The sequence below is a fragment of the Brassica napus genome, chromosome C4, assembly GCF_020379485.1.
Source record: "Brassica napus cultivar Da-Ae chromosome C4, Da-Ae, whole genome shotgun sequence".
In the NCBI taxonomy this organism is placed as follows: domain Eukaryota; kingdom Viridiplantae; phylum Streptophyta; class Magnoliopsida; order Brassicales; family Brassicaceae; genus Brassica; species Brassica napus.
Genome location: NC_063447.1, coordinates 12,425,688 through 12,450,263, shown reverse-complemented (window position 1 = coordinate 12,450,263; position 24,576 = coordinate 12,425,688). Strand labels below are relative to the sequence as shown.

The 24,576-nt window shown below is 36.4% G+C and overlaps 2 protein-coding genes across 2 annotated transcripts; both read left to right on the top strand.

The window, feature by feature from the left end:
* Nucleotides 1-7,272: 7,272 nt before the first annotated feature.
* On the top strand, nt 7,273-9,185 carry LOC106395492. Its single transcript, XM_013835936.3, has 6 exons — nt 7,273-7,389; nt 7,479-7,602; nt 7,679-7,830; nt 7,929-8,238; nt 8,508-8,671; nt 8,763-9,185. The coding sequence occupies exons 1-6, from the start codon at nt 7,368-7,370 to the stop codon at nt 8,915-8,917; spliced, it is 927 nt and encodes a 308-aa protein (XP_013691390.1). The 5' UTR covers nt 7,273-7,367; the 3' UTR covers nt 8,918-9,185.
* Nucleotides 9,186-11,212: 2,027 nt separating this feature from the next.
* Nucleotides 11,213-12,232, top strand: LOC106433736. Its single transcript, XM_048755476.1, has 3 exons — nt 11,213-11,361; nt 11,467-11,990; nt 12,105-12,232. Exons 1-3 carry the CDS (start codon nt 11,213-11,215, stop codon nt 12,230-12,232), a joined length of 801 nt encoding a protein of 266 aa, XP_048611433.1.
* Nucleotides 12,233-24,576: the final 12,344 nt, after the last annotated feature.

Here is a 24,576-nt window from a genome sequence, read left to right as displayed (position 1 = left end):
TAGAGAAAATGAAGAAGTTCAATAAACATTGCCGCAGACGACTTAGCATTAAGTCGTCCAGAAGACTTAAAGGTAAGTCGTCTAAAGAGGTCACTTTTGCAATTGAAAATTAAAAGGGACGACTTAATTCTAAGTCGTCCGGCTTTGTTTGTTAAAAAAAAAACTTCAGACGACTTATATATAAGTCGTCTACGAGAAACGGGCTAGTTTTGCATTTGACCGAATCGTGTCAGATCTTTGACTATTTCTGGACGACTTATAATTCAGTCGTCTCTGGGAAAGTTAAAATTTCAATATTTTATGAAAACTTGACGACTTACGTGTAAGTCGTCCTAGGTTAGTTTTGTAATTGAAAAATAAAACTTGAAATTTAACTTTCTCCAGACGACTTAGATGAAAGTCGTCCAGCTAAACGACTTAATTTAAGGTCGTCCGGGATAAGCAAGGTTTGACCAGAAAATTGGGAAAAATTCTGGACGACTTTGCTTTCCCCGGACGACTTTAAATTAAGTCTTCTGGAGGGACGACTTTATATTAAGTCGTCTGGTTAAAGTTAAATTATGAAGTTTTATTTTTCAATTACAAAACTAACCTAGGACGACTTACACGTAAGTCGTCAAGTTTTCATAAAATATTGAAATTTTAACTTTCCCAGAGACGACTGAATTATAAGTCGTCCAGAAATAGTCAAAGATCTGACACGATTCGGTCAAATGCAAAACTAGCCTGTTTCTCGTAGACGACGTATATATAAGTCGTCTGGAGTGTTTTTTTTAACAAACAAAGCTGGACGACTTAATTTAAGTCGTCCGTTTGACCAGAAGACTCATCAGTAAGTCTTCTACATACAGATGACTTACTAGTAAGTCTTCTACGCGAACAGATCTTGAAAAAAAATTCAAATTCGTACCTTAAACTAGGTGAGATGACTTTGTTTGCACACAGGGTCTTCTCCAACCACCCAGAACCTCAAACGAAAGCAACCGTAAGTCAAAACGAAAGAAATATGGCTCTGTCAACCATAGCCCATATTTTGAATCAAAAGCTTGAGTTTTTTGGATGAATATAGAGAGAAAGTGAAAGAAATGTTGTTTTTAGTTCATAACAATTGAAACAGAGAGAGTGTAAAGAGATTTACGTGCATTAAAGGGCATTAAAAGCTCCAAACAGTTCGTACAAGGTTGTTGCCACTATTCATTGCAGTGGCAATATTGTAAATACTTGAAGAAGATGAGGTTGAGACAGTAAAGAAGCCATTTTTGAAAAAAAAAAAAAAAATGTTAATGGCATTTTCGTAGATAAAATGCAGGTGTGAGGTTAAAATCTCAAAAAAAAAAGGAGTCAAAAGAAAATGTTAGTTTTCTGTTTGACTCCAAGTTTTGAGTCACTTTTGCAAAAAGCCCAAAAAAGTATTGAATACAATATAATTTAATTGTTGGTGATATCAAAGGGATATATTCTTAGGGTTATAAGGTGAATACACAAAACGCGCCACATCTGATGATATTCGGCTTTGCTCGAAATATTCGAGGAAAAGAAAATTGATTAAACCCGATCTAAAAGAGTATAGATATAAAGCATACAACCAAAAACACAAGATAAATGTTATAAGAGAACACCAAAAGAAATTATCATAAAAATAGCAAATAAAAACGATCAAGATAATTTTTAAAGATATAAAGACATATATATTTTTAGGATAACGATTAAAAATAGAGTTTAGATTTTGGGAAATTACCTAAAATATCATATTCCTAATACACTTTTCATGTTTAATTAATTTAACCAGTTTTATTTTCACTTTTAAAGAGGTAAAAAGACATTTATAATCATAGGGCTAACTAATATAGACGTAGAATCTAGAATTGAAACCTGGGTAGGATTTTGGAATATAAAATTTAAAATTCTAACAGATATATAAATAAATACTTAATTTTTCTTAAAAAAATATTAAAATAGATTCAAAAACAATTTTCGAATTTAAAAAATAACATTTGTAAAAAAATAATTTTTTTTTAGAAAAAGTTAGAAATTGAAATGGTATAATTCGAAAACTATATAATTTTTTTTGTTTTTATTTTTTTATTTAAATAATTATTTATTATATATATAAAATAATGATATAAGAGTCTTTTACCTCTTAATAAAGAAGATATTTATGAAAATATCTCTTTAATGAAGGTAAACATGCATAAAAGTACCAACAATGCGGTAAACATGAAAGTTCCCCTTAGATTTTTATGGATAGAGTTCAGGATTTAGAGTCTAAGATTTAGAAAATAAAATTTAAATTATTAATATTTTAAATAAATAAATGTAAAATATTTATTTATATTACATGTATTATTCATTAAAGATAACTTAATTAAATTAAATTTTATTTTATTTTAGTAAATTATGTTTGATATTTTTCTTTGTAATATTTTGATGATAAAATTAATTTTGTGTTCTTTAAGAGAACTAACCAAAATACAAATGATGGATTAATTTTCGAGAAAAAAGTTAATGAACAAACAAATAAAAAGTCCATTATTTGGTGAAGGCTCTTAGAAAGTGATAAGAATGAGGAATTTAAAACCAAGAGGGAAAGACTTCCTCTCTCTTATCTCTCTTATCTCTCGGAAACCCTAATTTTGATTGGCGCCGCTCAGCCGGTGGCGGATTCCGGCGAGTCTGTCGCTGTCGTCACCGGTTGTCTTCCCCTTAATCTTCTATGTCTCTCTCCCTTCTCTGCTGGCTTCATTTCTCTGCTCTTTGTCTCACCGATATACCTTCTGTTGTGGTTTCCCTTTCTTCACCGGCGTCACTGCTCGGTGGTTAGGGATCTGGAGCAGTGGTGAGGTGCGTATGTAAGGGTGGGGTTTGGTGGTTCCTCCGAGGGTTTAACTTCGAGGCATCGCTCAGATCTGCCAGATCTGCTTTCAATGGAGGACGATTGTGCTTCGGTGGGGGTGCTCCGGTCACCGTTGATTCCTCCGGCGTTTGTTAGCTGGAGTCGAAGACAGGTTTCCTCGTTCTCGGTTGGAGGGCTCTCGTCTCTGAGATCTCTACTTCAGATTCATCGCTGTTTTCACCACCAATGAGAAACTGATGTATCAAGGGTCAATTTTGGGTCTCAAGCGAGCACCTTGGCTATGGTGGTGAATCTCTGTTAGTGGTTTTTCCTCGTACGTGGATGCAGTGCTCCTTGTGGCTAGAAGTTGTTGATGTCAAGCTTATGAGGAGGGCTGAGCTCTTCTTCTCATCTTAACCGGAGGTGGCGGTCTGGTGAACTGATTAGATTGAGCTTCCTTGTTCGATTTTTGGTCAGGCTCTGGTTCTCAGTGTCAGTCGCTCTTGCGGATCAATGTGGTCTTACGTTGTTGTAGTCCACCTTCGTCCTCATTCCCAGTGACAGCGAGTGTCGCTAGCATCTCTGCAGTAAGGGTTTTAGTGCTTCGGTTCTTGCCATGTGGTGTTAGCTCTTTTTATCGTGCAGGGTCTGGTGGAAGTGGCGTGTTTATCATCCATTAGTCTATCCAAATAAGAGCGGTTGTGGGCTTGATGTTTGGGTGTTGGTGGTTCCGGTGAGGGTCTTACTGGTTGTTGGAGTTTCCTGATACCTTTGAACTTCAGGAGGGAGGAGCAGAGGTGGTTGTTTGCGGTGATTGGTGTCTGGGGCTTCGACAGGCTCTGGTTCGTCGGTTTCGCTGCTTTGGTGCGGCCCCAATATTGTCGTTTGCTACGAGCTCCGAGTTCTTGCTGGTGTCTTTGCTCTCTGCAGGTGGAAGGGCTTCGTGGTGAGGTCATGTTTTGGAGGCGAGTGCCTGGGCAAGCCAATATTACCGGCTTGTGACTCATGTTATAACTGATGCCTTACTATGGAGTTTCTGATCTTGTGTGTTGCGTGCTCTTGGCGACTCTCTCAAGTTCTCTCGAGTGCTCTCTCTCCTTCGTCTTTCAGTATCCGTCCTCAATCGTGTTTTTCATTACTGTATTTTGTTATTGTTTAGTAGTTTCATTTCGGTGTTTGTATTCTCTGCTTCTAGTTTCTCTTTGTACCGTCTGTCACAAACTCGAAAGTCGGTAATACAATCTTAACATGTTTACCAAAAAAAAAAATGATAAGAATGGCCACCGTTTTTCAACTTTAAAAAACGGTTATGGAGTCTGTTGCTTAAAGTTATAATAATGGATTATTTATTTTGTAGAAATCAGGATTGTAAATTTTTAGCCGCATAAACTTTTATTTATAAAACAAAACTACAACATTTAAAAGACTTACTTTTGAAAAATCAAAATAAACAAAGATATATATAACTTGGATGCATGGCCGTGTTTAGTGTGTTAAAAAAGGAATCAAATGCCTCCTACCCCATATTAGAGCATCCAATCGTGTATTATATTTACAAAATTCTCTAACAAATTTAATATTAATAATTTAAATAAAAATATTCTAAAATATTATTAAAATATGTTTTTATTCTAAAAAGCATACAGTAAAAATGATAAAATAACATTTATTAAAAAGTATATATAAACACAATCTATGTATTTATATAAAGTTAGAGAGTTAAAAAATCATTAGGGTAGGTTTAGATTTGGTTTACACCGATCTGGTTTAGCTCGGTCCATTAAATATCTCTATATAAAATTTTTTTGTAGAAACTTTTAAATCTTAACGTTAGACTAGATTTTAATTAACACAGATGTCATTTATATTAATCAATTAAAATTTATATGAAAATAATTATAAAAATCTATAAAGATTTATCTAGAATATTATTTGAAATCAATATAGTATTCTAAGTTTTTAAAGAAATTAATTATTCAAATTTAAACATTCTGTAAAAATATGATATTGTGATTAGCTTATGGTATAACATAATATAAATCATAATATAATGATATTGGAGATCATGGATGGGGTCTAAAAATGTACGGAAAATTCATTATAAATAGATTATAATTGGAATGCTTCAAAAATACCATCTTGTGGTATCTACTCAAACTATAATATGGTACTAGTTGATGCTCTGCATCTTGCGCAGATTAATATATATATATATCTAACAATTTTCAATTCTAATATTTATTTTTTATGCAAAATTAATTATTAAATTAGATAAAAAATTAATTAATATTATAAATTGTAAAAATTCAATATTTATATTGATAATCAATGCATTAAATTATTATTTTTGTTTCATATTTTTATTTATGAAATATAGATGTTAGATCCAAAAAAAAATTATAGTAATAAAAATAAAAAACTTGGATTTGAAATTAAAAATTATTTTTTGTATATATTTATTTTATGTGTGGACTGAAAAAGAAATCAATGGCACTGAAAGAAAATGTTTATAAACAATCACAACCCATAAAACATCAACAAAAAAAAACAATAGCCAACAAACATTATATATTCTCTATAATTAAGATTTTAAAAACATTGAACAAAAACACAAAAATAATTGATTACAAAATACTATCTCAGTATTCTCTTAGAAAATATTTATATTATGTTTATTATTTCTCAAATTTTTAGTGTTATTTAATGTCTAGTCCTAATTTTTCAATTTTCTATATGTTTTTAAATATTTTAAGTTAATTTTCATATTAACATAATTTTATTTGCGATTTTGATGGTCACATACAAATACGAATTAATTTAATTTAAGTTAAGAATATTATTGTTTAATATTAAATATATATATATATATATATAATATATATTTAACTTAATTAGATAATTTATATTTTACGACATATTTTCATTGACTTTTTACCTTTAATCTTAACTTTAATATTGTAATAGTAGTTATTTGGATCATGTTTCCAATAAGAATCAGAAAAATGACTATAATAATAGTTGTTAACATCATAAACTAAAAATAAAATAAACATAATTATGATATTATCGATAGATCTATTATTAATTAAATGTTCCAAATATCATGATAAATATATATATTAAATATATTTATTATTTACGAAAAATAATAGTGTATATATATATATCAATTGAATAGGTTAATGTTTATTAGTTATCTTAAATATCATGATAAATATACATTAAAATTAAAATTTAAATATAAATATTCATTAAACTAATGATCTATCCTAAAATCATGGAGAATATGACAAATAAGAAAATTCACTTCTCAAATAATAGTATATATAAATAGATGTCTTATATTTACATAAATGAACATTAAATAAAATGTAGTTTAGATTGTTCATCAATTATAGTACAAAATATATTATAGTCACATGTATGAATATTAAATGAATCGCAATGTAAATCGTGCATATAGGAAATCTAATTTACAAATAGTATGTTCCGGGGGGAGGGGGTGGGAATACTACCTTAGCCGTATAAGACCATCTCCAAGTAGTTCATTCTATTTTTTGTTGTCTGCAACTAAACAGATTCGATAAGACTCTGCAAATCAAATTGATAGCTCCACATCCATATGGACAACAAAATACGGTTGTTTTCTTGCACTATGTGCAAGACTATCCGCCCTTGAGTTATGCGTCCATGATATATGGATGATTGCTGAACTATTGAAGTTTCTCTTCATGATTTTTATGTCTTCCAAATAACTTGCAAATGCTGACCACTCTTCTTGTTCCGAAATAATCTTTACCAACTGAGAACAATCCTTTGCAAATATAACAGTAAACTACCTTAGATTCCGCATACATTATTTTACTGTCCATATCAGAGCCTCTTTTCCGAGTGCAGTGCAATAGTTTACTCTATTTTTCACTCTAAAATAGAGTAATTCTATAATGGAGTTGAGTTATACTCCAATGGTACTCTATTTTAGAGTAGAAAACAGAGTGATGAACAAAAAAAATAACTTACTCATGTTTTACTCTATTATAGAGTGGAAAATAGAGTGAAGTTGGAGATGCTCTAAGTATAGTATAATTGATATGCCATATAAATTTGGCTAAATTTTCTTTGACCAAAATATTTTTAAAAGATGATTAATTCGAAGAGTTAATGATAGTTGTATTTTTTTGTAAATCACACATTAATGTAATTAGGACTCTTAATTATTGGTTAGATTAAAAACATTGTATAGTAATGATTAGTAGTATCTATTTTAAGTGGACTGTTATAGTATTTTTATTGTCCAAAAAACAATCGATAAAAATAGACTATATTTTAATAGAATAGATAACATGGGGCTCATTTTAGATAACATACATCTCTAATCTTGTTATTGGAAGAAAATAATCAATATCTGGTTCGGTTTAGATTCTAACTAAACTCCCTTCGTCAAGGAATTTACCTATATATATAGACACTTATACCACTTTCTTCTCATCCCAAAACAAACTACAGACCAACAAATTTAAAACCCTACTTGAAAATGAGTCTAACGTCACTTGAAGGTACGTTTTACTTATATATATATATACACATATAAGTCTAATTAATTGTTGTCTATATATGTTTGTTCATCTGCATGTATTCTATGTAGACTACATAAAATATAAGAAACGCAACAACAGTCATTTCATGTTGGTTGATGGAATGTCTACGCTAATGACTGAAAATGCTAAGAACTGTGAGTCAATGAATTTCCATGCTTTTGGTCTCAGATGGTGAGTCAATTTACTTAACATTTTAATTTAACATAATGTGTGCATTAATCTTGTTGGCTTGGAAATGGCGATATAGGAAGTTCAATATCCGCTTAGATCTTGTCAAGGACTACTTATCCGCTTATCTGACTATCGCCGATGAAAAGTGTACCGGTTCTAATTGGGGCGTTACCTGCTGGTTCAACCTCAGCGTAATCTCTCAGATTGGAGACCTTGATATATGCACGGGTAAATATTAAGTTTCACAAGTATTAATTGGTGATTATTTTGACAATTTTATTTTTATTTTATCTTTGATATATACTGCGTATATGTTGTCTTATCAGCGTCAGTGTTCTCTTTCGACTCAAATCATGTATCATGGGGGGTAAGCAGCTTAATCTCACAAGAGATGTTGAAGCAGAAGTTTATTGTGAACGACAAAGCGGTTTTCTGTGCCGAGATAACCGGAGTCATACCATTATTCCTCAATGTTATAATAAACACCTTCTCTCCAACCATGGGGACAGCAGAACGAGTTAAACTGATGAAGGTGCCTCGGAATAACTCTAGATTCACATGGAAGATCACTCAGTTTTCCTCCTTCAGTGGTGAAAGTCATTCGTCCTATGAGTTCACCTGTGGACCACGGAGATGGTATGCCCAATTTTATGCTCCCTCTATTTCAGTTTATTATATATTTCGGTTGAATACGCGCAAATCAAAAGAAATATCGATACCACTAATGTTTCAAATTACGACAATACTAGAGCGATACTAAGTTAAAATAAATAAATCAACGTTTCATATTTTTCTCAAAAAAAAAAACACCGTTTCATATTGATTTAAAATAGTTCAGTTCGAAAACATGCATGCATGTCTCATATTAAGAAGTATATCTTATACATGGTTTATATTACAATCAGGTACTTAGAGATGTACCCTAAAGGATACTTAGAGGGAAAAGGAAATTCGTTGTCTTTGTTTCTGCATGCGTCCGATTTTGTGAGCAAAGCTCCAGTGGAAGCAACATCGGCCATCTATAAACTGCGAGTGTTGGACCAACACAAGCGCAATCACCATGAAATTAGTATTATATATATATATACACTTACTTTCTTTTATTCGTACATATATATATAAGCCAACTGCTAAATTTAATCTCTACTTGTTTGATAAAGATACCGCACATCGGTTTACCTCCAATACTCGCTGGGGCTTCAACAAGTTTTTGGAGCTAGGGGAACTCCACAAAGCTTCAAATGGATTTCTTGTGAACGATGCGATTTATATTGGGGTTGAGTTCTTATCTATGGCCACACGTGAATATCTCTGAAACGCATTGATGGATTCGACCAGACCACAAGAATGAATACCTCATCAGGAACTTGTCTACCTATTATTCTATAGTTTGCGCATCTTGATGTGTGTCTATATATCGTGCAAGTTTACATAAAAGTAAAATAAAAAGCGACAGATCAAATCAGTTGATTGATTGTATTGTCTGCCATGCATGATAAACATTCAACTGAATCAGTTGCTATGTACTATAGCTAGTAAGCTACTTGTGCACCTTTCTTTTCTTAATAAATATATATATATATATATATATATATATATATATATATATATATATATTTGTGTGTATTTAACTATTTATATATGTGTGACTGGCTCATAGGCCTACCATTAAAAACTTCCAATGGCTTATTTTTTTCCTGATTGAAATTATTTTTTTTTAACTTTTGTTCCGATAAAATAAAACGAACCTAACATAACGTTGTAAAATCGTTTTCGATATTTTATTAAGAGAAATTCATAGAATAGTCATTTTTAAGTTTTTGTCACAAAAATAGTTTTCAATGAGAAAAATGACCAAAATAAGTTTTATTAAAGAGTAAAAATAACAATGATTAACTAATCTAGACTTATGGTTAACTAATCTAGACTTATGGTTTAGAGTTAAGGGGTAGGATTTTGAGGATAGAGTTTTAAATTTAAAAAATAAAAAATAAAAAATAAAATTTTCAAAATAAAAAAAAAAACTATTTTAGTCAATTTTCATTATTGAAAGTTATTTTTGTGACAAAACTAAAAAAATGCTAAATTACCTTTTTGTTAATTCTGACAAAACAAATTTTCTGTATATTCCAGATTTTTTTTATTTCTCTTTTCATACATGTCGAATGAAGGGGAAGTTCGGACAAAAGACGAGGAAAGCTTGTAATGTTATAAATCAAGTAATGAATGTCCATAACCGGCCCGGTCCATAAACCGGTCCGGTCCATAAACCGGTCCATATCAAGAGAGATAACCGAAACCCTAGAGAGAGGAGAGAGAGCAGCCGCATGTCCTAGAGGAGAGAGAGAGGCGGCCACAAGCTTAAAGAAAAAGAAACTCTTTTCCTTTTCCTAGTAGATGTAATCTTTCCATTTATGTATTTAGTAGTTATCCTAAATCTAGTAAGATTAGGATTTGTACTATTTCTATGTATCTCTTCTTGTAATCCTTATATAAGGAACCTCATATTATGAAATAATAACACATAAATATTCAGTCTTTAACCTTCCAATTACAAAACGTTATCAGCACTATTGTTCTCTGCAATCTAAGCTAAAAACCTAAAACCCTAAAATCCCTAACTCAGGCGGCGACCACCCTAAACCCTAAGGCGTTTCCTGTCCGTCTCAGACCTCGACGATCAGCTCAACTCCTTGGTGTTCCCTGCTCGTGTCCTGACGTCCTCAGCCAGCTCGTGTTCGTGATCAACCAGCTCGCACCAGACGACAATCAACTTCAGCTCGCAGACGAGTGCAGCCGGCGAACATTCCAGGACGATCAGCGATCAGACAGCATCCGTCTTGCATCCGAGGTCCATCCGTTCTCCCTAGGTGGTCCGGCTCAACCCTACAAAGACTAAGGTAGACCGTTAATCTGAGAACGCTATGATCAAACCCTAAAACCCTAATCCATTATTATGGAATTCTATGATCTTGATCAAACCCTGAAATCGGTAAACCTAAAAACAAAAATCTCATAACTAGCAATTGAATCGATTCCAACTAGAACATGTTTGATTGTTTATTTGTTTCTAATCTGAAGTTATGAAACCCTAATATTGGAATCGAAACCCTAAACCCTAGAAACTTGAATTCGATTTTAATGGTTCTTGTTTTGATTGTTTGATTGATGATCTGAGGTTATAGGATTGATAGATTGATTGTATAATCTGAATATTGAATTTGAATCCTAAAGGCCTTGAAACCTTGATCACATATTGCTAAAATCAACTCCTAGCATTGTTTAAATCAAAACCCTAATTTCATAAATAAGAAATCGAATTGGCTAAGGTTGTTTGCATAAGTTATGAAACTGAATTTGAATTGCATTCGTCTTGTTTCTAAATATCGACCAGCATATAGATTTTACAAACTTGAATTGTTTGCATCACAAAATTGTATGGCCGTGTGGCCTGATCTATTTGTTACTATGTTTGATCCGCACCATGGTCGATTAGATTGATTGAAACATGATTGTAATAAGACTTGATTGCGGCCGATTTTATTTGATTGACTTGCGGCCACATGATCACATTGCGAAACCCTAAATTTCGAATGACAATGTGATTCAGATGTCGAAAATCTCAAACCTAAACTATGCTGCCCTTAATCTCTCCGGACACAACTATTTGCAATGGGGACTTGACACAAAGATTAACTTGAGGTCAAAGGAACTATGTGATACTATCATCAAGGGTAACAATGAGATTGATAAGAATCGGTACAGGGCTATAAGTATTATACGCCACCATCTCATTGAGGGTTTAAAAGATCAGTACCTCACCATGGAGAATCCACTAGACCTTTAGACCGCTTTACAGCGCAGATATGATCACCAGAAAACGGTGCTATTACCAAAGGCTAGACATGAGTGGAAGAATCTCAGATTCATGGACTATAAGTCTGTGGATGAATACAATTTAGTATTGTTTAAGATAGTCTCAATGATGAGATTATGTGGTGAGGAAGTAACCGAGAAAGAGTTGCTTGATAAAACATTCTCCACGTTCCATTCGACGAACGTGTTGCTGCAACAGCAGTATAGAGAAAGGGGCTTCGCCTCATACACTGATCTGATCTTGTGCCTGCTCCTGGCCGAGGCTAATAATGAACTCCTGATGAAAAACAGTGAGATGAGACCCACCGGAACATCAGCATTACCAGAAGCCAATGAGGCTGAAAAGAAAGATCCCAAAGAATGCAACCACGTCCATGATAATAAGAAGTCACACGGCAAAGGCCGTAGTAGATTCAAGGGACGTGGCCATGACAGTTATGGCCGGCAAAGAAACCACAATAACCGTGGTCGTGGTTCCAGCCGTGGCCGAGGCAATTATGGCCGTGGTCGAGGTGGCATATCCAAACCGTCTTACTCGACCAAATCAGCTTGTCACAGATGCGGGATGGAAAACCATTGGGCAAAGAATTGTAGAAACCCTAAACATCTATGTGAGCTCTATCAAGAGAGCCTTAAGAACAAGAACCCAGAAGCCCGTATGGTTCATGATACCGGGTATGATGCTGATGATGATTCCGACCTTGAAAGGGACGACCTCTTGGATTTTGAGACTTCTGATTGTCTCAAAGACTAAAATCGACATCTTGTCTTATTGTTTTTGAATTGCTTTGATTTCATTGCTATTATATCTTGCCTGAGTTTGTTTGATAATGTGAATGATTTTATTGATACAAAGAATTGCCTGAAGGGCATTATAGTACGGGTATAGTAGCCTAGTAAGAAACTATGGCCAAGGCATTGCCTTAAAAGGCATTATATACACCCAATAATATGTGACCCATTGTGTTATGATAATATGGTTTCTAAATAGAAACAATGGGCAAACAAAAGGAAACAAGTTCCTTCAGATTTTGAAAGAAATATCGCCTAAGACCTTATAAGAAAGTGGTCAAGACTATACATGTGTACTCTACTGATCAAAACTATGCTACAGATCAGTATGAATAAGAGGCAAGAGCCGTGGTGAGTATACTCATATATATCCCACGAAATTTTATACACTATATGGCAAAGACCGGATTAGCCATCTTGGTCCACAACTGATGAAAAGGTTGAAATTTGAAAGGCACAAAGAGTTATTCCCATTAGAACTCACGTTGTGAAACATGTACACAAAGAGAAACTCATTAAGGCTTTATTATCCTAAGCACCACGAAATTATAGTATGTTCATGAGGGGGAGAGAGGATAAAAAACCCTAAATCCATGATCACACTACAAATTCGTGAAACATGGTCTAGAACCATTGTATAAACGGCTTGGCCGTGTTGTGCAGGCTTGGCCGCACAGTCCATTACCTATAAAGGTTCGGACATCCATCCTAGAGCTTAGGGACATTATGGATTTACATGTATAAAAAGTTCAACTACATCAGGCCATATAAGTGAGCATAGATATTCCCATCTCAGATTGAATACGGGTCATAAACCAGACATACACCATCTTAAGAGATTTTTGAATAAACTACCACATACATATGTGTGCCGTCTAAGATGGAATCTCAAAAAAGGATTGGGAATATATGTCGGATAAGAGTATGACTTTCTCCACGAATTCAAAGAGACCGTGAGCCAAAAACATGGGTGATCAAATAGTGGCCAGGTACGGATTGCATGACCAAATGGATCCTGCTATCCAACATTATGAAGAGAAAGTTATAAGCTGGTATAAAGAGCAAAGAAAGAATGATAAGAATGAATGGTATCAACCATCATGGCCTTGGCAAGGTCCTCGGATTAGAACTGTAGACGTCCAAAGAAAAGGTTATTAAAGGCTAGCTAATCGAGATGCCAGACACTGACCCGAAAAGAACAGAATGACTAAGTCATAACCAGCTTAGCACCAAACGAAATTTGATGTCCTTGAAAGAGACACAATCAAGTTGCTATAGAGTCTATACAAGATAGACCAAGTGTTCCATAAGATAAGGAACCTCGGAAAAGAAAGAATGGTGCATAGAATGACAATCCGAGGTTATAAGGAAACCATACTAGACATTGAGAAAAGGCTGCGAAGCTACACATCTAAGGTACCAAACCATGTAGCTTGGGACGCCAAGCTACTAGGTAAAAAGGTCCTGGATAATAAGATCTCAAATCTATTAGATCATGTCTGGAACATAATGGAACCACATACATATATAAGTGTCGACACACACATTAAAGATATTTGTATAGAAATACATAAAGAGAATAGCACTTGAGTTTAAAGATATAAGCGAGGATCATGAGCCCACGAAAGAGTACTCATAAAGATTAAAGAAAAGATAAACTTGGAGTTTAAAGTATCTATAGAAGAGATAGGCGTATTGGCCATAGAAACACCATCTGATATAAACCAGTGAAATAAATGGGTCTTGTGAGGGAAAAAAAATCGTGAGATATGATACATGATCACAAGGTTTAAAGGTGTTCATGTTTTCTACTAACAGCACTCGATCATAGCTTGTTACACAAGGATACTCACAGAGACCATGGAACAGATTATAAGGAGATAAACTCCTATGTGGTGGGTGCTGCTACAAATTTCGAAATTGACAATTGTCTGGTCATATGAAAGAATTAGATTCACATATAAAGATGTAGTAAGCAGCATATGGATCACTGGATGAAAGAACATCATTGTTCCTAAGCTGTTCATGGACTGAAACATAAAGCAGCTCCATATATTATGAAAGGGAGTTCTATAAAAACGATCAAATTCAGTCCATATGAGAATTTATAAAGAAATTTGAAATCCCTTGTGTTTACACTAAACCAACCTAAAGAGAGGTTTATACAGATTATCTATTAATCTGTAACCCTAGCATGAACTGACTAGATCATAGTACGGGCTAGTAGAAAAGAAATATCAGCCTAAATAAAGGTGATTGCCTCAGCTTACTATCTTAATAGCATGATCTCCGGATTGACCAATCCGACATCAGATCCTTTAGTAAGGATCCGGCATAGCAGAATAGTTTGCTACTGCTGTTACTCTCACGTGACATTGCCGTGAGGCCGAGAAAAGATGTTTAAATCTATCTCTCTCGATCGGATACCAATAGGTTGCAGTCCATAAGAATGTACAATCAAGATCCATGACCTAATAGATATATACCAGTGTGTGGTATGGTCCAATGGAAAGATAGGTCATAGGACGCCATCAAGAGATGGATAAAGGACTGCAATGTCTGAGATAGATATATATATGGTATTGCCTAAGGCAAGAAAGATCGATGACCATATGTATGGGTCCATGAGTATATTCTGGCCAATAAGCCATAGTATGATAAAATTATGAAGCCATTGATATACATCCGTGTATAGAAGATACACCGAGACATAGGTTCATGATAACCATGTTTAGTATATTGTCCATAAATACTTAGTTTGTCCGACCAAAGTAAAGAGCAGTTGACAGTAGACGATCACGTCTAGACCATGGACACATGCAAACACGATTTCCAAAGACCCAACAGTGATCTCCGAGGACAATGTGGTTCACATTGTTTAGCACACATGCTTTACCGGGACACTCGATGTCAAAGGACATGAGAAACGACCTAAGAGGTCGAAGTGGTCTAGTTACGGCTTAGTAATGAAACTGGCTGAATTCCCCACCTGCATGTTCAGAACAGTTCACGCATCAGATGCGTAGACTAAAGAACTTCCACTGAGGTTCACATCAGGGGGAGTAGTGTGTGTTGTACTCTTTTTCCTTCATCATGGTTTTGTCCCTCTGGGTTTTACTGATAAGGTTTTAATAAGGCAACGTGAAGCGTATTAAGAATCATGTATGGTTATGGCATCCAAGGGGGAGTGTTATAAATCAAGTAATGAATGTCCATAACCGGCCCGGTCCATAAATCGGCCCATACCAAGAGAGATAACCGAAACCCTAGAGAGAGGAAAGAGAGCAGCCGCATGTCCTAGAGGAGAGAGAGAGGCGGCCACAAACTTAGAGAAAAGGAAACCCTTTTCCTTTTCCTAGTAGATGTAATCTTTCCATTTATGTATTTAGTAGTTATCCTAAATCTAGTAAGATTATGATTTGTACTATTTCTATTTATCTCTTCTTGTAATACTTATATAAAGAACCTCATATTATGAAATAATAACACATAAATATTCAGTCTTTAACCTTCCAATTACAACATGTAATTATTTTTCGGATGATACCAATGTATTTCCAGTAAGACAGTAACTATTTACAATATCCTCGAAAGTTTACAAACATACAATTTTAACCCCAGGATAAAGAATTGAAAAATAATTGACAGCGGTAACCCAACAATCGAAGTTTTTTTTTTCAGCAACAAACAGATTCATATAGATTATGTAAACCAAACCAGTAGCTCCGCGTCCATATGGACAACAAAAAGACGGTTGATTTCTTGCACTGCGTGCTATGTTGTTCGCTCTTGAATTATGCGTCTGTGGTATATGAATGAGTTCTGAACTGTTGAAACTTCTCTTCAATAACTTTATATCTTCCAAATAACTTGCAAAGGCTAGCCACTCTTTAGGTTCAGAAACCATTTTCACCAATTGAGAACAATCTGTTGCAAATGTGACGTTTAACTGTCTTAAATTCCTCATACATTCCATAGCCCAAATAAAAGCTTATATCTCCGAATGAAGAGGTGATTGACTCGCTCTTGTATTTCTTGCTCCCATTAGACCATCAAAACCTTCTAGCGTACTATACCACCCTAGTCCCAAAAATATTTCCCCATCTTTCCAAGATCCATCCGTGAAACACCATCTACCTGGGATAGATGGTACTGTCACGTTCGTTGCACTCCGAGCTTGGTCAGTTCTCTGTGTAATTGTAATTTGTGTCTCAGCCCATAGTACCAACTCCGTTTCTGGCAATCTAAGAGTTTCACACGGATCAATATCCATATTACTGAAAACTTTATTGTTTTCTTCTTTTCCATATGTACCATAAGATCCATGCAAATTGATGATCTTCCATTTCCGGGGTAACCCTCCAAAATAAATGGTCCATATTTGCAAATAGGGATTGTATGGAAAAAAAAGTCTGGATTCGACGAAATTCGTGAAAGTGCTCAAACCTAAATTGCTGGTGGACATTCAAAAAACACATGATTTATGGACACTTCTGGTGCTCCACACCGTGCGCAAGTTGTGTCCCCATGGATTCCTCGTGAGCGTAAATTTTTCTTCACCGCTATACATCCTGTTACCAGTTGCCATAGAAAATGTTTTATCTTGGGTGGACATCGTACCTTCCAACAATGCGCCTTCAAGGGCAAAACCGAAGGACCATACTCTGGTAATGTTCACCCACTATCGGGATACACCCGATCTACTTGATATCCAGATTTAACTGTATACCTTCCACTTTTTGTAAAATGTCATCCATCCCGATCTACTGTCTGAATTCGACTTAAAGGAATACTTTCAATAACTTTTGCATCTTGTGGGTCCACCAAAGTCTGAATAGCCTGTGAATTCCATGTTCTAGATGTTACATCAATGAGAAAATCCACTGTAAGTTCCGGGTAAAGGTTGTGTTGATATTTATTTGCTGGTCTCGGGCGAGTGGATGGGAGCCAAGGATCATTCCATACTGAGATAAATGATCATGATCCCACTCTTTTGATTAGTCATTTGCTAACCATAAATCTAGCAGAGAAAATACTACGTCAGCCATTAGATGACGAGTACGATCTAATTGGTTCCAGGGGTGATGCATTCCTGAAATACCTTCCTTTGAACACTCGAGAAAATAAAGTGTTCGGTTTCTCTATCAGCCTCCATAGTTGTTTTTCCAACATTGTTGTATTGAAATCTGTGAGATCTTTAAAACCCAGTCCTCCTTCATCCTTAGGGGCACATAGTTTCTCCCATGATTTCCAATGCATACCACGAGTATTCCTCCCAGACTCCACCAAAACTGTGCCACTGCATTCGTCAGCTTCTTCATCACCGTTTTCGGAATACGATAACAGGACATTACATGATTTGGTAGAGCTGTTACCACAGACTTTATAATCACCTCTTTACCCCCCTTTGTGAAGAACTTGAAAGTCCATCCATTCACTCTATTATTTAAACGCTCTTGAACGAAACCAAAAACTTGGATCTTTGAGCCTCCCAAACTCTCAGGTATCCCCAAATATGATCTCATCCCACCCAAATTAATGAAACATAACGAGAGGTGTATTCGATCTAAAATTTTAAATGATTTGATTTTTAATGAGGTTTTAGATGATTTTATTGAATTGCAGAGATTAAAATTATTTTTGCTAAACCACCCTAAAATATCACTTAAAACCATGAGATTTGATTTTTAAATTTTTTAACTAAAAAATTCCCCTCAAACACTATAAAATCACTTGAAAACTTTAAAAATCCACAATTTAAAACATTTTCAATAAACTGGATTTGAGAATAGTTTATAAAATGTCAAGTTTAATAATACTGGATTATAAATGAGATTTTAAAATGTATATTTAAATAACAGCGTATTTATCATTTTGTTGCAAATAACTTAAAACTCTCATTGAATGCACCCCCAACCAACCAGATCGCGTTTGTTTTGTTTGAAGTTAATCAAACTCACAGCAGAGGATACCAAAGTTCACTCTTCATTATGTGTTCCAAGAAGCTTTATATACCATATGGCGTGAAAGGAATGCAAAACGCCATGGAGGTAAACCTTTTTCAGCAAATAGACTTATTCACTTTGCTGGATAAGAACATTCGTAACAAATTTACTACAATTCAGAGAATGGGAGATGACAAATATTAAGAAGGTTTACGATTTTGGTTTGCCACAGGGAGTATGGTATAAGCATTTGAGAAAGTTTGTTTCATTTACACTTCCCAAACAAGCTGCACTTGATGTAAAACAATGGTTTTTTATTTGAATAAATTTAACATTCGATTCAACAAAAAAAAACATATCTTGTGTTGATATGCCTTGAATCTGGATGTTACATTTAGGCGATGGATGTTACATCACGTACATCATACCGACTCGGTTGCATCAAGAGCGTTGCATCAAGTTATTATGGATGTTACATCTGATCGTGGGCTTAAGCCCATGAGTCCGTTTAGTCTAGGGTTTTAGATGCGAGATGTTACTATATATATATCTAGTATTCGAAGTAACCCTGAACTTACACTCTGTAAACTCAATATCGCCTCCAATAATAAGATCTCTCTTTGCCCGTGGACGTAGCCAAGTTGGTGAACCACGTTAAATCTCTGTGTCGTTGTTATATCATTTTTATTCATATATTTCCGCATCTGTTTCTTCTCACAATTGTTACAATAAACTGGTATCAGAGCTTCGGGTTGTGATCTTGTGAAAAGATGTCTGGAATAAGAGCGAAGATCGATAAGTTTGATGGGAGAAATAGCTTCAGTCTTTGGCAGATTAAGATGCAGGCGTTGTTGAAGCAACAAGGCATCCGGGAACCATTGTCAGAGAAGAAATCTAAAGCAACTGATTTGGAGACTCTAGAAGAGAAGGTGTTCTCAACAATTTTGTTGTGTCTAGCAGACGAGATCATCATCGAAGTGTCGGATGAGAAAACTGCTGCTAGTTTGTGGCAGAAATTGGAGAGCTTGTACATGACAAAATCTCTAATGAACAAGCTACTTCTGAAGCAACGCCTCTTTGCCTTGCGTATGCAAGAAGGTATTGAGCTTCGCGACCATCTTGACAAGTTAAATTCGATATTACTAGAGCTGCGTAACATCGATGTTAAGGTGGAGGATGAAGACGCTGCTCTAATCATGTTGGTATATTTGCCGAACTCTTTCGAGAACTTCGTGCAATCGTTCATTGTTGACAAAGATACGGTGAGACTGGAAGAAGTTAGGTCGGCGCTTCACAGTCGGGAATTACGCCATAAGGCATCCAGCTCAGGGACAGACAATCAAGCTTCGGGATTGTTTGTCAGTGGTGTGAAGGGACATGGGAACAAAAGGAAGTCGAAAGACAGAAAATCGTTTCCAAGAGGTCCTAAGCCAACTGATATTTGCAACTATTGGAAAGAGAAGGGACATTGGAATTCAGACTGTCCCAAGAAGAAGAAGGAGCAACAGTCTGGATCTGCTGCAGTAGCTGAGGATGAAGCCAAGTCTGATAGTGACATCGCTCTTGTTGTGCACGGACACACACACTCTTCTGATGTGTGGGTTCTGGATACAGGAGCATCCTACCATATGACACCGAGGAGAGAGTGGTTTTCGAAGTACACAGAGGTACTTGACGGCAAGATTAAGATGGCAAATGATTTTGTCTGCAAGATTGCTGGGATCGGCTCAATCAAGCTCAGGACACATGATGGTAGATTCTGCACATTGAACGAGGTTAGGCATGTTCCATCAATGACAAAGAATTTGATATCCATGAGTCTTCTGGACAGTAGAGGGTTCAAATATTCGGTGGTGATGGAGTTCTGAATGTCTGCAAGGGTTCTGATGTGATTCTGAAGGGTTTCATGAACGGTACTTTGTATTTGCTGAAGGGTACAACGGTTACCGGTTCAGCAAATGTTGCATCGCCAGAGATCCCAGAAGAAGATATGACTAAGCTATGGCATATGAGGCTTGGACATATCAGTGAGCGTGGGATGCAACATCTGTCGAAGCAAGATATGCTTCATTCTGATATTGGTTTGGAACTCTGCTCGGAAGAGTTTAAACAGTTTTGTAAGGATGCAACATCTGCCAAGCATCTTACAGACAGGGGAACACCACAGCGGGATGGTGTTGCAAAATGGATAAACCAGATAATGCTAGAGAGAGCGATGTGCATGCTCTCGGGTGCTGGTTTGGAGAAGCGGTTTTGGGCTGAAGCAGTTATCACGGTTTGCTACTTGATAAATCTTGTTCCCCACACATGCATCGAGTGCAGGATACCTTCTGAGGTGTGGTCAGGTAGATCTGCTGAATATTCACTTTTAAGAGTGTTTATGGGCTACGGTGATGGAATCAAGAGATACATGGTCTGGTCTCCATCAGAAAACCGAATGGTTCTAAGCAGGAATGGTGTCTTCGATGAAGCATCTATGGTTAGAAGTTCAGGGTCCAGTTCAGAAGCAGAAAAGGGTAGCACTGATAAACAGGTGGAGCTGCAAGATGATCATGAAGTGATCGATGTGCAGGCACACACAGAAAATGAAGAGGAGCGTGTAGAAGATGTTCAGTTGGAGTCTACGAAGATTCAACCGCTTGATGTTACAGAGCGTAGCATCGTGAAAGATCGACCAAGAAGGATTGATGTCAGGCCACCAGAGAGATATTGCTTTGACGATATGGTGGGTTATGCACTTCAGGTTGCAGAGGAAGTGGATGTGTCATCCACTTACATGGAAGATGTTTCTATTCCGGAGTCTGAGAAATGGCATGTTGCAACGAGAGACGTGAAGTCTCATCAGAAGAATCATACATGGGATTTGGTCACATTACCATCGGGGAGAAGGTATGTTACATACAAGTGGGTCTTCAAGATTAAGGATGGAGCATCATCGGCAGAAGGAATTAAGTATAAAGCTCAGGTTGTTGCAAGAGGGTTAAGTCAGAGAGAGGGAGTAGACTACAATGAGATGTTCTCACCTGTGGTCAGAGATACTTTCATCAGAGTGTTGATAGCCCTGGTAGCACGTCAGGACTTGGAGCTTGAGCAATTTGATGTGAAGACAGTGTTTCTTCATGGAGATCTAGAGGAGATATACATGACTCAGCCGGATGGTTGTTGAGTTCGTGGAAAAGAAGACTATGTGTGTAAGCTTCGGAAGTCCCTTTATGGACTTAAGCAGTCTCCCAGACAATGGTACAAGAGATTCGACAGCTATATGATCAAGTTGGGCTACACCAAAAGTCCTTATGATTGTTGTGTCTACATGAGAAAATTGAATGATGACACATTCATCTATTTGGTGCTCTACGTGGATGACATGATGATAGCTACAGAGAAGATGTGTAACATCAAGAAGCTGAAGGAGCTTCTGAGTTCTGAATTTGAGATGAATGATTTGGGTGCAGAAAAGAAGATTATAGGGATGGAGATCTTCAGAGATAGGGGGAAGAAGAAGTTGTTCTTGTCACAGAAGGCCTACATTAATAAGGTGTTGACAAGGTTCGAAATGTCTTCATGTAAACCTATTAGTACTCCGTGTGCATCAAATCTTCATCTTACCATGTATGAGGTTCAGTCTGAAGAAGAGACAGAGTATATGTCTCGAGTTCCTTATGCTAGCGCTGTAGGAAGCTTGATGTATGCAATGGTCTGCACAAGACCAGATCTGGCACATGCAGTCAGTGTGGTTAGCAGGTTTATGGGACAACCTAGGAAGGAGCATTGGGCAGCTGTGAAGCGGATTTTCCGGTATCTGAAGGGTACATCTGATGTTGGTCTCATCTATGGATGCGACAATCCGCGATTGGTAACAGGCTATTCCAATTCTGATTATGCTGGAGATGTGGACTGCAGAAGATCTATGACCGGTTATGTGTTCACCTTGGGCGGCTCTGTGGTTAGCTGGAAGGCGACTTTACAGTCTACAGTGACATTATCTACTACTGAGGCAGAGTATATGACGCTGACAGAAGCTGCGAAGGAAGGAATATGGCTTAGGGGATTGGTTAATGATCTCGGTTTGCATCAAGATAAGGCTACTGTGTATTGTGACAGTTTGAGCGCTATATGCTTAGCCAAGGATCAGGTTCATCATGAGAGAACGAAGCATATTGATGTGAGGTATCACTTCTTGAGAGATGAGAAGTGAATTGAAGTGAAGAAAGTAGGAACTGCAGATAATCCTGCTGACATGTTCACAAAGCCGGTTCCTTACAGCAAGTTTAAGCATTGCTTAGACTTGCTAAACATCTCAAACTGTTAGTATGGCCCTAAGGGGCATATGGCCCGAAAGGACATCTGGTCCGTAAGGACGTCTGGTCTATTGGGACATCTGGCTGATAACGAACGTCTGGCTCTAGTTGAGCATCTGGCCGTTAAATGGCGTCTGGTTCGTCTAAGCAGCACATCTGGTCCGAAGGGACATCTGAGGCAAAGAGAGCGATGGTACATCTAGCGCAGAGAAGCGCATCTGGTACATTTGGCACTTAAAGGTGCATTTGGTACTTCTGTTATTGAGAGGATTCAAGTCAAGGTGGAGAATTGTTGATATGCCTTGAATCTGGATGTTACATCTAGGCGATGGATGTTACATCACGTACATCATACCGACTCGGTTGCATCAAAAGCGTTGCATCAAGTTATTATGGATGTTACATCTGATCGTGGGCTTAAGCCCATGAGTCCGTTTAGTCTAGGGTTTTAGATGCGAGATGTTACTATATATATCTTGTATTCGAAGTAACCCTGAACTTGCACTCTGTAAACTCAATATCGCCTCCAATAATAAGATATCTCTTTGCCCGTGGACGTAACCAAGTTGGTGAACCACGTTAAATCTCTGTGTTGTTGTTACATCGTTTTTATTCATCTGTTTCCGCATCTGTTTCTTCTCACAATTGTTACAACATCTTGTTATGCGTCAGATCCAATATTTCAACGTTAACATAATGATCCAATATCTCATCGACTATCCCATCAGCTCAACAGCTCCGGAAATGAAGAGGATCGTGGCTCAGCTAACCTATCTTACAAAGCATAAAGACAGGAAAATCTACAACCCTGCAAAAGCACTTCTTCAACATTGGAGCCAGAACATTACAGACCAAACTACACAGAGATGCCCTTAGAACTCAAGCCTAGGGACAACGTTAGTTGTTTATTCTTTTAGTAAACTGGAGTTAGTGTAGTCACCACTTTAAATTTCAATTTAATCATACTAAACTGTAAAAAATGTTTTTTCACGGTCTCTGTTTTGTGTAGTTGTTCAAGTCAAAATGTGTGCGTCTTCTGTTTATGCGGATTAATGAATTTGTAGAGTGCTACCCTCTTCAAAGAAAGCAATACAGGCTCTTCAAATTAACATATGATTTTGTGGGATTCTCTGCCTTTTCCCTCACTCGGTATGTTTCATGTTGTTGGTATATAACATCATGCTTGTTCCATGTTTGTATGCTCATGCTTCCATTTGCCTCTCACCGCTTTTCTCTTTAGATTTGATTCCTCCAGATGTTTGGGGTAGAGAAGTAACAGAGATGTGTATGATGATGAAGCAATGACTTTGACATACTGCCATCCAAGAAACACTCAAGGAGCATCCTCCATAGCCACTGCTTTCCACTCTAACGCTTCTTCTTCCTCCTCTTGGTATTTTTGCTTATGTTGTTGTTGTGTATGTTGGGGAGCCAATGTCCAAGAAACATTTCTTGAAAGAAAGATCTCTCAAAATCCTGCATTCCAGTTTTAACAGTAATTTCTTGGACACCAAGTAACATGAATAGGCTCCTTTGATGGAGACAATGAGAAAGACCCAAAAAATTCTATTAAATAAATCTATTAAAACAAACTGAAAGAAAACTACTAGAAAATGTTTCATATATTTGATTATTATTATTATATATCAAAGCTAAGAAGAAAGATAGATTGCAGTTTACTAGGAGACAACCTAGGTTGCACGGGTACTCCGAGTTGGTGCCGTCTACACGTATCAGGTTCGTCGGGGGGGGGGGAGGGGGGGACGGGGACGTCTCGGGGTACGCCTAGGAAACGTCCCCAATATGTGTGAGGTGAACCCGGGACGTCAAGACTCATCGGGTACGGGCTTGGTCAGAGAAGGAGACGTTCCGGAAACGTTTCTGCAGAAAATAGATGTATCCATATGAATTTTTGTGTTATAAGAAGTGTAAAAAATTAAACCATATATGTTTTTAACTTTTAATGTGTTTATTCTATTAATTTTGAAAAGATCAAAAGTTGTAATTAAAAAAAATAATAGTGTATCTGTCTCTTCGATTCTTCCACTCTCACTTTAATCTCT